General features: G+C 43.1%; 1 protein-coding gene across 9 annotated transcripts in view; it reads right to left on the reverse strand.

The window, feature by feature from the left end:
* Positions 1–12,886, reverse strand: part of caskin1 (CASK interacting protein 1) — an 88,594-nt gene that overhangs the window by 34,020 nt on the left and 41,688 nt on the right. For all 9 annotated transcript variants that reach the window (XM_076752084.1, XM_076752086.1, XM_076752082.1 and 6 more), the window contains exon 2: positions 8,685–8,736. In XM_076752084.1, coding sequence (XP_076608199.1) covers positions 8,685–8,736 — 52 coding nt within the window. The remainder of the gene's footprint in view (positions 1–8,684; positions 8,737–12,886) is intronic.

Consider the following 12,886-nt stretch of genomic DNA (forward strand, 5'->3'; position numbering starts at 1 on the left):
ACAGATAGGCAAACATAAATACACATAAAAACACACAATAAAATACCTTTCTTTGTCTTCCTCACACACATCTTGTATCTCACTCATGTCAAGCGCGACACCTGTCTCCTGACAACACCCGCAGAAAGCTTTACGAGGGCTGCGACCTTGGAGTGACGACCATGAAACTAAGGTGGCACATAAATAGTCAGAAGTGCAATAAATGGGGCGGTTATCAACATTTGCTGCAGTGCCATGTTATGACAGAGGACGCCACTGAAGAGATAACAACTGACATCATGTTTATTTGATACAAATTGAGCCTCCATGAGGAAACTTGAGCACACTGACCAGGAATTCAAGGTCTCAGCCTGCTGTCTCTGCCTGCCACTGTGGCCTCACGCACACCACTTAGACTGAATTTCCATACTGTTATGCTCTCACTCTGAAGGTACTGTATTTCGTGAGCACACAGAAGGCCAAGGTCAACATAAATCCAGCTCAACCTGCAAATTCCCTCGCACAATGCTGATTGTTTGGTGCTGTTCTAATATTTGCATATGAATAGGCTTCGTGTCCACACAGGTAACTGAGTCATCTCGTTATATGTGCAGTAATACGATTCCAGAATTAATAAATAGTGTAACTGTTCTAATGATATTTGCCAATAGTCCATCTGACTTAGGCTGTGCAGTGAGTAGGCCTGAACACTCAAGACACTTGCACGGATTAAAAAAATAAATGTACTTTATGGACCTTATCTTGTCTTCAAGTGTCCGGTTCTACCTGTTAGCTGTTAGCTGGCTAGCTCTTTTCCCGTGTTGCCAGTTTTGGTTCCAGCTATATATTAAATGTACAGACATGAGAGGGGTGTACATCCTCTCATCTGGTAAATGTCTTCTAAACCTGATTTAAATGAGTGCATTTTTGTCGACAGAAGACAAGCTGGATTCCAAAGTGCTGTCACATCACGCTCTGGTGGCTAAACTGCAGATTGTCACTTGTCTCAATGATCCATATTTGGGAACTTACTTCATTGTGTCTCTGCTTTTTTGTTGACGAGATACAAGTGAAGAGAGAGAAACCAAAGAAAATAAAAGTCATTGCTATACATTTTCTCTGACTTCAAGTGTGAAGCTCCACACCAGGCCATATAGATGAGGAGGTTTCAAATTAATTGTATTGCCTTATTCATCCTGTATCATCCTACTGAAATATGTAATCTAAACAAAGATTGTGGGGGTGACGAGTAATAGTGGATTAGACTGTTGTGAGCATCGAAATAACGAACCCAAGAGCGGATATAAGAGCCAGCAGGCTAAAAGACTGAGACACAAAGCATGTGGATAAACAAAGTGAGACAAAGTATACCTGGAGACAGCAACTTAAAGAACAATACGCAAGTTATCTTTGCTTTGACCGTGTGCTCATGGTGTCTTTCTTTTTTTTTTAAATCTTCTCAAACTAAAAACATAAGAGCAAAACCATGAGGAATGCATTGATCTATGTTCCGTTAACTACAAATGTTAGCATCCAGGCAGAGGCAGTGTTTTTAACCAAGCTAACAGCCTGGCAGCTACTACGTCCTAGTTAGCTACAGCGCAGCTGATTAAATCCACTAACCACATTTGTCACGTAACGCCAACAAACAGCAACAGTCAACAGCAGCTGACTCGAATTGAGAAAGCCTGCTTTTGTCTGCCTTTGCCTGAATTCAAGGACCCATTGTTTCCAAAATGAGTTTCAAGTGGTTCATCTGTCAGCGTCATTGTACTGTGCACATGTGGCGTGAGAGAAAAGCTCGACACAGCAGCAGCCAGCAGAGGACTGTGGTTGAGCGAACAGCCACTGGAGCTATCGGCAAATGAAGGGGACAGATGTGTGTTTTTGGTGAAGTCTAGTTTCTGGTGAGCTCAACTCAGCTTTGCTCTTTTGTGATCGGACTCTGAATGTCCTGTAACCATGGAGACAGCGCCCGCTTTACCACTGGCAAGTGGCATGTGTGCGTGTCAGCTCGCAAGCTACTGAATCTGTATGTGTGAATTATGTTGGGAGAAAGCTAGTTATGCTGGAAGACACGGCCGAATGTAGCCAGAGTCACACTCACTGTGTGTGTTTGAGCGAGTGCGGAGCAGCATACTAAAGAGTGCTGCGCTCCCACAGTGACCTGCTCCCGTTCATTCACTACAGATCACCCCTGTGTCTCCGCTCTCCGTCTCCTCCGTCTCTCTGCCCGCACTCCTTCTGCTGTGCTCTTGGTCTTCTTATTTTCCTCTCCTCTTCTATTCCTCCTCTCCTTACCACCTTCCCTATATCCTTTTCTTCATCTATTCTGTCTCATTCACTTCTTCTTTTATTCTCACTTCACTATGAAGACTAATACTAATATAATCTACTGATAACATATACTGATACACACTAATGGATCATTTTTTATACTTTTTCCTTTATTTTGGAGTATTATATGCACTATATACACATCATGTCACAGTAATTCCGGCATTGAAAATGGAAGTAACAGAAATCTTACAAAGGCTAATAGATATTATTAGAAAGTTATGCAGATACATGATATGATATTATATCATTGAGCTATAAAATCTGATGCATTAACATACATGCACCATTTCACTGTTGCAGCTGGTCAGCTGGAGACTTTAAATATTACATAAACTAATAGTTTTACCTCTGTTAAATATGTTTTGTGTGTAAAATCGTTATCAGCAAAGAAATTTTTACCTATAGCTGTTGAAGTGCAGGACCTAAGTACAGTACTTTTCCACAGCTGGTGTTTTCACAGATGAATACACAGAGGATGAAGCGGCCCGCTTGTTAGGAGAGCCTGACATTTCACCACCTGCTCAGATTCAGATTTAGATGAAATGTACTCTCCCAGACGCATTAGATCACACTGAGACAGGATAAAACAATGAAGTCAACACAAAAAAATGAATATGATGTAAAAGTGCAGAAAAGAACAGCTAAGTAAGTTTTTTAGTCTCTTTTCCAGATTTCTCAGGCTGCTACGGCGACTGAATTTGGAGTGAATGCGATGGGTACGAGCCACGGATAAAACCGTTTGTCCTCGGCTGCAATTTCCTGATTTTTGAAGAGGCTCAGCGAAGTTTATTGTCTGTTTCAATTCTGTGGTCTTTGTATGTTGGGACCGTTTCCACTGTTCCACCATGGATTTCTTGTCGCAGGCAGTTTTGTTCTTTATGAAATCAATTTCAATCTCTTTAGTCTTATCTCACAGTCTCTTGAAGTTTAATTGCGGGAATCGCCCAGACACCACGATGTAAAAGTCGCCGTCGCTTCCTCAAAAGCACAGAGAGATGCCTGGTTGGAGTGCAGGACGCCCACTGTTGAGGTGTACTCGTAAACACGATGGGTTCAAGGCTCGGCAGGCGTTGGTGTACAGCGTGCAGAGGATTGGTCAACTTGGTCACAGAGTCTTGACCATGCTCACTGTTCTGTGCATGGAAATGGCAGAACTGCACATTATTCACATTTTCTCAAGACCGTGCTTGTTCCAAGTGTTCGTAGATGTTATTTAACATGACCAGCAGCACGTCCTCGAGTCCTCTGGAGGCTTCATATGTGAACTGGTATGGGTCCAGCAGGGGTGACACGTGGGGTGAGAGAGGATGTGTTTTAATGACTTTCTCCAAGCATTTCATAAGGACAGAGGTAAGAGCAGAGGTCAGAGATCAGAGGACCAGGAATTTCTTCCATGAGTCTGGAATCAACCCACTGTTGAGTGCAAACCCTTCGTATTCTGCGACTGACACCGTCCAGTTCACTTGTTTCCCTCAGGTGGACACTTGTTTCTGTATATATTTCAATGTAAAGCACATTGAATCTACTTGTCAATGCGCTGCTGAATTAAATAATCAGGCCCTGATATCATGCCTGATACTGACAGTAACACTGATGCTGATAGTCATTAACCATTATTTTAACCTTTTATGAGAAAAAACATGTCACTTCACAGTAAAATGGGTCAAAGAGAGGCATTCCTATGGAAGCCTGATACCTGTGCAGTGTTGGAGTCTACATTTTAAAAAACATGATTGCGATTAAACCTTAACATAAAATATGAAGTGGCGAGGTGAGCATCCACTGGCCCTTCCTGCAGCTCTAAATTGGACAGCAGCATGTTGAATGACAGCGGACACTGAGCGGACAGAGGACTACGCATGTGTCATCACCCACTTCTTCATCTCAGCAGCGACCGCGTCCTCTTCCCCTCGCTCTCCGCTTCAGGGTTAAACAGGGATACACTTAGACAATGCTGCACGAGGCTAAGTAAAACAGCGCTCTGTGTGTGTGTGAGCAGCCATGCAGTGTGTCAGGGAGGTACATGTATGGGGAAGGGGGAGGGGGAGGGAAGCCCTTGCTTTTGCCAAGTAGTAAAACCTGCCATGCAATATTTATACCCCACTTCTCCTCCACAAATCCGCCTCTCTCTTCCTCTCTCTATCCATCTTCCTCCAGATCTCTCTCTTGCTCTCTTCTCCTCCCACCTCTACAGCTCCATCCTTTCTCTTCCTGTACTTTCTGGGGGGGGGGGGGGGGGTCATTTTAGCTGTTTACCTACTTAACATTGTCCATCTTGCAGAGGAAAGCTGCAGTCACTCATTTTACAATCCTTCATCTAATCTGTGGTCTACAGCCTCAGTCCCTGAACAGGTCTTTTCAAAATTTGCAAGTAGCTAAAGGCTAAAATAGGCTAAAATAACCTGGAGCTACAACCTGTAAATGAGCTGAGCAGCAGCATATATGAAATGTTCAATAAATATATCTGACACATTCAGTTAAAAGCTAGCTCACCAGCTACTTCCACCAAATACTGAAGGTTATAGCCAGCAGCTGGTTAGCTTAGCACAAAGATGGGAAGAATGGAGAAACAGACTCCTTTTGTCCAAAGGTAACACAGTTAACGCATGGTAACAGCACCTTTACGGCTCACTAATGAACACGTTCTATCTTCTTTGTACAAACAACAGAACTGTAGAAACAACACATCGTGGATTTACATGAGGTTTTGTTACTGGCTGTTTCTTGGACATGCGCCATGACTTCCTGGAGTTTTGTTGCAACACGAGGTTACCAGTGGAGACTCCAGGAAAAGTCGTTGTTAGACCTTGATTTTCAGACAGATGTTTCCTGTCTTTGCACTAAGCTAAGCTAACCGGCTGCTGGCGGTAGTTTAATATTTACCATACAGACATAAGAGTGGCTCTCTGTTGATATATATACATATACAAAGATGATGCAATGACACCAAAGCATCAAAGTTTATCAGAAAGATAAAACTGTCTCACAGTGATGAAACCAATATCATACACTGAAGGGGGTTCAGGGTCAAGTGGGAGCACAGGTTCGTATACATGCAGGGACACAGCCGATGGAGAGGAGGAAGGAAGGAAGCAGGCTCATATGTCAGCTGTGTCTGTTCTTTGCTAATCAGTCTGTCACTCTGCCTGCATGTGACGTGTGTGTCCTCTGGATTGATCTGGCCATAAAGCACACAGGCTGTCATGTACTCCACAGATTCCAGATCATCTCATAAAGGAGTTATGTATTTGATGTCTTTCTGTTCGGAGATGGGGTCTCTGGCAGTGGCCTGGAGGCGTGCTAATGCAGACAAGGATTCATTCAGCCTCTGCTTAACAAGGCTTTAGTCTAGTAAAACGTTCTCTCACATCGAAGACCTCGTGGCTATACTGTCAAAAAGCTATTTTGTAAGTGTTAAGATGACTCACATACTTATCTCCTAGTCATATTTCTCTTTAAGGCGGCAATCGGTTAGCATAGTAGCATTTTTTATCTAAGAATGGCTGTTTGGAGTCTCATTATTTCCTCTTTAGCTAAAGAAGCTTTGGAGAATCAATGAGGACAGAAACCACCCAACCAACAACATTAATTACCCATTTGTCGATAACACTCTACTGTCTGTAAAATGTTTCCTGTCTGTGTAATGTTCCGTCTGCACTTTGATGGAAAGAGCGGTGAAGTGGCCATTTGGAGGACCAAGAAACTGTATTGTACCAATAAAGCATTTCCTCATTCCAACACAAAAAAGGAGCGCGACGCTACCAATTCCACTATGCTGTAGTAAACCTGTACACCTCGACAAACACACTCACGTACAGTGCATATATAATTGTACTGGAGCTCTCTCTCAGGTCTCAGTGGGGATCTCCTCGTCAGGCTTTATAAAGAGCCATCTAAGTGCTTCATTGTTGTCACATCTGCAGTCTCCTGTGAGCCACACTGTGTCCCCACTGTACAAACCCTCTCTCTTTCTGTTCATGTCACTCCATCACCACTCTCGCCGCTTTGCTCCTACTCTAATTATCTTAATATCACTGAAATACGGACCAGCATTTGTTGGTTTTTTTTAATGACGGTGTAACACCAGCTGAACGGCATCACTTAGGACACAATCAAGTCCATTTTATGTACATAGCTCAGAATCACAGATCACAAATTGCCTCAAGGGGCTTTATTATATCTACACACAAAGCAGATGAGTAAAATCTGTGGTGAAAGATCCCAATTAAGAGCTTTTTTCCTCATTACGAGTCTCCAAGCGATTGCGAAGAAGAGTAAATGAATCTAAAACGAACACGCTTGTGCGGACTCATTAGCCATGTGTGCTCATTACAAAATGAAATTTAACTTGATCCATGCTTTTCTATCGTCAACTTTATTTATGACTTATCCATGCAGCAGACAAGCGCGCACACGTTAGCATCAGCCAACAGGAAGCGCTTAATACTGTGGGAGGAAAGCAAAGAGGCAATAACAGTAAACATACTAATTAGATTGCACTGTTCAGTTTCACTTAGAGTGGCGAAGCAGCGCTGCGAGGATCGCTTTTGATCTTTATCTTTACAGAAAGCACTTTATTCAGTGCAGTTTGCAGTCCTTCAGCTCTGTTCAAATGACTCTCACAAGGGCTGAAGCTGGCATGACTCACGGTTGGAGGCATATCTACCTCACATCATTTCCTGCTGCACTGTGCACACCGTCATGTATCATGGATGAACAGGTGCTGCAAGCGCCAAGTTAATGGAAAAAGAGACGGCCACCATGAGAATGTGCAACAACTCCCATCTTGGAATTCACTCGTGAATGTCTATAAAGACATATTGCAAAAGTGTGTCTTCTCCAAAGTCTGCAAAGCAATTTTTCTTCTACTAATACACACGACTCAGGAAATACAGACGAGGCAGCGTGCTGTGCACAGTAATTAAAATGAGGGAAGCGCAGCCAGTAAGTGTCTGTTACAGCATCGATCATAAATGAGCTGCATTACGCTTGTAAAATGCAAACACTGCCAGCGAAGAAACTCTAAGCTGCTGTGTAGTGGAAATGTGGCTGCTTAAAGACGCTCAGCATGGCGTGGACAAGAACTTTCCCAGGGGACCAAGAACCTTTTGAAGAGCTCAGAAGCAAATTAGCTTGTGAACTTTAGTTTCTGGTGTAAAAAGTCACTTTTTTAGGGCTGAACTTCGCTGATTTGTTCCTCAACTACAGCTTACAGCACACAAGCCTCATTCAGAGCGCGAGCGAATGAGGGAAATAAAACTTGATTTGTTGATAGTTTGGCTGCTGTCACCTTCTAAAGCATGAAATAAATAATCACCAACCCTTCAGTCTCCCTTTCCACCTCTGCACGTCTCCTTTTCATTTATTAAATCCAACTCAAAACCTCAATCAGGCAACAGTACAAACAAATAACGTGATGACTCTGTGAGTGTTTCCATGTGTACGAACATTTTATTTCAAACATTGTTTTTTCATCCGTCATCTGTGATTTGCATGGTTCCTTAGATGCGTTGGAAAGGAATGCTCTCAAAGGACTTTTAGCTCCTATTTTAGTTGCTCAGTGCGGCTCCTCTGGTTGCATCTTTTCTGGAACTGTTTGGGGGTTCAGCTGCGTCGAGATCTGCTGATTCACATCGTTTTCATACTCGCCAAAGCATTCAGTGACCTCTTGTGTCCCGTGTGGAAGCATCTTCCCTCGCCTCCTCTGTCTTTTCTTTTTCATTTGTATTGGCTGATTGTCACTGTGAAATCCCATCAGCAGCAGACTACGTCCTCACGAACGACCTGATTTTACGCTGTGATCCTGTCTTGTTTCTGCATTCGGTCTGAACTTAATGGACAAGTTTGTCTGCGGGGTCTTAAATCTGGTCTCTGCCTTGGAAAAGTGATCTGCAGTGATTGATTGGGATTTTAGCAAGTGATCAAATGGCTGAGGGGCTGTGAGATAGCGAGGTGCAGTTCACTGTTTGTTTGAAGCAGTAACTCATGAAGCAGTGCTCACATAGGCACGCAGCTGCATATTGCACACATGCAAGGCTTTTATTGACATTAATACTCTCTGCGTCGCGCACACACATAAACACGGCATTCTAGTCTGAACTTTAGCTGAGTGGTATCAGGGCTAATCCTCCAGCTTTTAATACTATAGAGACACAAGTAAAACTACCAGGATAATGCAGCTTTTGCATGAATGGGACCAGGGGAAGAGCGGGAGGGGGAAGTGGGTGAGGATGGATATTAAAAAGGGGAGGGAGAGGCGGAGGGGAGTGAGCAAGAACGGAGGAGGGAACAGAGAGAGCGAGGGTGAGAAAAAAGAGTGCACGACGATGGGAATGGATGAGATGTACAGAGGAGGGGTAACTCACCCATCTGTATCCTGGAAGTTGACATTCACTTTTTTTGTAGACCCGAGGAGCTCTGAAACACAAATAAAGGGGAACATTTATTGATACATTGCATCCAGTAAACGATAATAACAGCCACTTCATGCCTTTTTATGATATAACACAGCAATACCAAGTCAAAGAAGCAACATTTCTTTTCCTATTTCCTCATCCATTTCTCCACAATGAGACTTCTGGAACGTGAAAATGTCATTTATTACGAGTCATACTGTCATCATATTTCCTTGCCTGCTGTTTGCAGGAAAGAATTCAGTCATTTCCTCATCATTCAGAGCATGCTTGCTGCTTGGCGTGGTGATGCATGGGGGGGAGCTAACATGAATGCAGAACTCACAATCAAAACCTGTCAATGCAAAGACAAAATGTGCAACTCGCTTGAACATGTAACCATTTTTAGAGCATGGAGATTATCCAAACAGCATCCTGAGACACGTTTTCCCAGATCAAATCAGCAAAATGTTTTGAAAGTTATCAAATAGTGTTACAAAAATGACATGTGATGCTCGACTCAAAGAGCCTGGTTTAGGGCCAGGGACTCTTGGTCTCCTCCACTGAGCTGGACTTAATCTCATTCCTGTCCCAAGCCAGTTAGCATGTGGTGAAACTGAAGAATAAAACCATCTGACTGCAAATCATGACCAAACTCTGCGACTCTAAACAAAAGCCCGCATGCCAGAGAAAAGAGGAAACATATAAATTCAAGTTGTGTTTTGCTCCTTTGTCAGATATTAATTTCGAGCACAAACTTCGACCACATTTCTTAAGTCGGGTTTAAACATGTAGTAACATTAAAGCGTCTACAGATATGCTAGCTGCTCTTAAGCACAGCGGCTAGTTAGCTTAGCTGTGCAAATACTGGAAACAGCTACCTTGACTCTGTAAAAGCACGCTGTTTTTACACTTCACAAACAAAATCTAAATATAATTAGCGAGCTTCACAGGTGCTGCTTGGGCGGACAGAGCCAAGCGAGCTGCTTCCTCGTTTCCAGTCAGTTTGTTCAGCTTAAATGTGTGACTTCATGCAGCTAGTGGAGAGGAATCAGTTTGCTTTGTCTCACAGTGATGATATCACAGACTCACTCACTCATTCTATCAATCACAGCTCAGCAGGCCCGCTGATTGGCTCACTGCCAGAGCGATGTCACAGGTGAGGAAGCCACTGGCAGGGTCAGTGACCTCTCTCATGATATTGCACTGCTAAATGACTCCAGCGCAGCTACAGTGACTTCTTTATGGGCAGATGAAGTATTCAGTTTAGGTCTTGTCCATTACACACATAAACACACATGAACGCACACACTCACATACATGTTTATGACATGCAGACATACTGTCCTCTGTGAACTGAGGCACAGCCCAGATGAGTCTGTGCTCTCTTTTTCTGCTTTTTCTCTTTGACTCTTTCCACACACTCATGCACACACACACACACACACACACACACACACACACACACACACACACACACACACACACACACACACACACTCCCCCCAGGGTGCAGGAAACAGGACAGTCCCTCTATTGTGGAGGAGACAGCTCCCAGCGCCACTGGCAGAGGGACATTGATTTCCTAACAGGCTATTTCTGGCCGCTAAATGCAGGGATTCACTCACACACACAACACACAGAGGATGCAGATAGTGCCATTGAAAGCTCTCGGCCTGTGTGTGTGTGTGTGTGTGTGTGTGAGGGGTATAACACCTGATATGCATCCACTAACATGCATTAATACAAAGGTGTGGTGAAGCAGTGGGGAAAAAGGTTCAGAGAAACTGACCTGAAAGATTTTAAGAGAAAGGAAAGAGAGACAGAGAGTCTAAGAAAGGAGCACACACACGGTCGTCCACATCTGTCCAGCAGCCGTAAATCGTGACCTTTTGACCCCATGCTGTGATCAGACCATCAGAGCTGACCTGGAGCTCTGCTATGTGACAGGAAAACAGACACACCCGACCAAACACGACGAATGTCCCCGTGTTCAATCTAACGGTGTCTTTTACGACAGACCTTTGTGAGAAGAACTTTCCAACGAGTCTCTGGTGTCCACCTCGGAAACCACTTTCTTTTTCATTTTCAGTCGATGCTCTTTGCCTTGAGCTGCCACATCTGAGTTATCTTGTGATTTCCCACATTTCCCAAAATACCCCAAACTTTTCAACAACAACTTGACAACTGTTGCTAAGAAGTGTGTCAGCTATAGCTAATAAGCTAATGAAGCTAACATTAGCTTCATGAGAGGGTTGAAAATGTTGTTTCAAGCTGACTTTTTAATGTTTTTCAGTCGGACCATTTTAACATGAGAACTCTGTTAAAACATAAAAACAGAGATCATGCTAAAAGACTGAGGCTAAAGCTAAATGCTCCTGACAAAAAAAAATCAGCATCCTCACCTGATGATGATCCATGCAGAAAACATATAGCTGCTAACATTAGCTTAAACTGTGATAGCAAACCAGGTTTGGCTTCGACACAGTGTAAAACACTACACAAAGTGTCGTTAGGCGTGAACGCTAACTGCCTTGAAAGTAATGCTCGATTACTACAGTGGGTTGTCAGCCGTTTAGCTGGACATGCTAACGACCGCAGGTTACACTGAAGCAGATTAACACACTGTTTAATGCTCTCATGTGGTTTTGGAGAGGGCGACATCCAAAACTTGACAGACCTGCCATGTCTAGTTATGACGGCTAAGCTATGATTGGACAATGAAGGGTCAATTCACCTGTAAAGGTGAGAAGAAAACATGCCAACATGCATCTCACTCAACAAGGAGACATGTATCACGGCTGCACACATGCAGCATTCATTGAGCAAACTGGCCTCTCTGCCTGCTCTGTAATAGATGTTTCCTGTCGACCATCGGGCTAAGTGGTAAGTGGATCGCCCTCTGATGTTCAGGATTGCTGCAGAAGTTGTGTAGTTAAAATGAAATCCGTCACACCAGAGAAGAAAAAACTGAACACAAACATTTGCACAACATTAATAAAAGCATCACTGACGGGAGGATTTAAGAATGTTTGAAGAAAAACAAGCTCAATTTCTCATGAGCAGACAGTTTAATGCAGTATAAGCACATTGGAATTAGTAAAACACATAATGGGTTATGAATAATTTACTGTTATTTCTTTCAGACAGAGACTACATAAGAAGAATGACCCTTAATGGGACCAACATTTATATACTGTAACATGCAATATTCCAGTTAAAATGTATGACCAGAGGTTCATTTGTTCACAACAGCATAACAATCCAGTCCTGTGAGCAGCGTGTGCAGCGTAACGTGAACATATTAATCATTCTCAGGAGACAATTGGCTGAACACACATATACGCGCCTGGTATACGGGCAAACTGTGTGATAACTACCTCCTGTCAAAGATTTTGCTGTTGCATAAGTGTAACCACGCTTGTGTGTGTGTGTGTGTGTGTGTGTGTGTGTTGCTCAGAGATGCTGGACAGCACACAGCAGTAGACAGTCATAACAAACAGTGAAACCATGGTTATGGAGAAGCCAGCCAGCTGAAGAACACACATTTCTTTAAAACACTGCAGCACTCCACACCCACAAAGCTGCAGTCACAATGAATGGACACACACACACACACACACACACACACACACACACACACACAGACATTACCAAACAAAAAATTACACATACACTTAAATACACATATAAAAAGTTTAGAAAACACATAAACCAGTAACACAGCAGGCTGCAGGCCTGTTGGAGCTGCTGTCACCCACACTGTATGAACTTCCTGTGTTCTACCAGCATAGACCTGCCTCAGACAGTGCAAAACAAAAAATCCTCATCGCGTTCACAAGCAGACATTTCCATATTCAAAACAGTTTTGTGGAAAAGCTGAAAATAAACATTGTGACAGAAGCAAAACTTCTCTGAAAATGCTGCAGGCGAGCCATCTTTCAAAAACTGAGACATAGAAATCTGGTTTTATAAAGTCAATTAAAAATGTTGAACCCTTAGGGATATTGGGACGTTGTTTTCAATGTCATGATGTTGGCATAGTGCCTTTGGTAATAAGAAAATGCAAATATATATATAGTCTACAAACTGAAAAACATAAGCAAGTGAGTTAAAACTGAGCAGCAGTAAATATACGTATCTACCAAATACAGCTGCAATGGATGGAGGCACCA

The sequence above is a fragment of the Chaetodon auriga genome, chromosome 16 (assembly GCF_051107435.1).
Source record: "Chaetodon auriga isolate fChaAug3 chromosome 16, fChaAug3.hap1, whole genome shotgun sequence".
NCBI classification, from domain to species: domain Eukaryota; kingdom Metazoa; phylum Chordata; class Actinopteri; order Chaetodontiformes; family Chaetodontidae; genus Chaetodon; species Chaetodon auriga.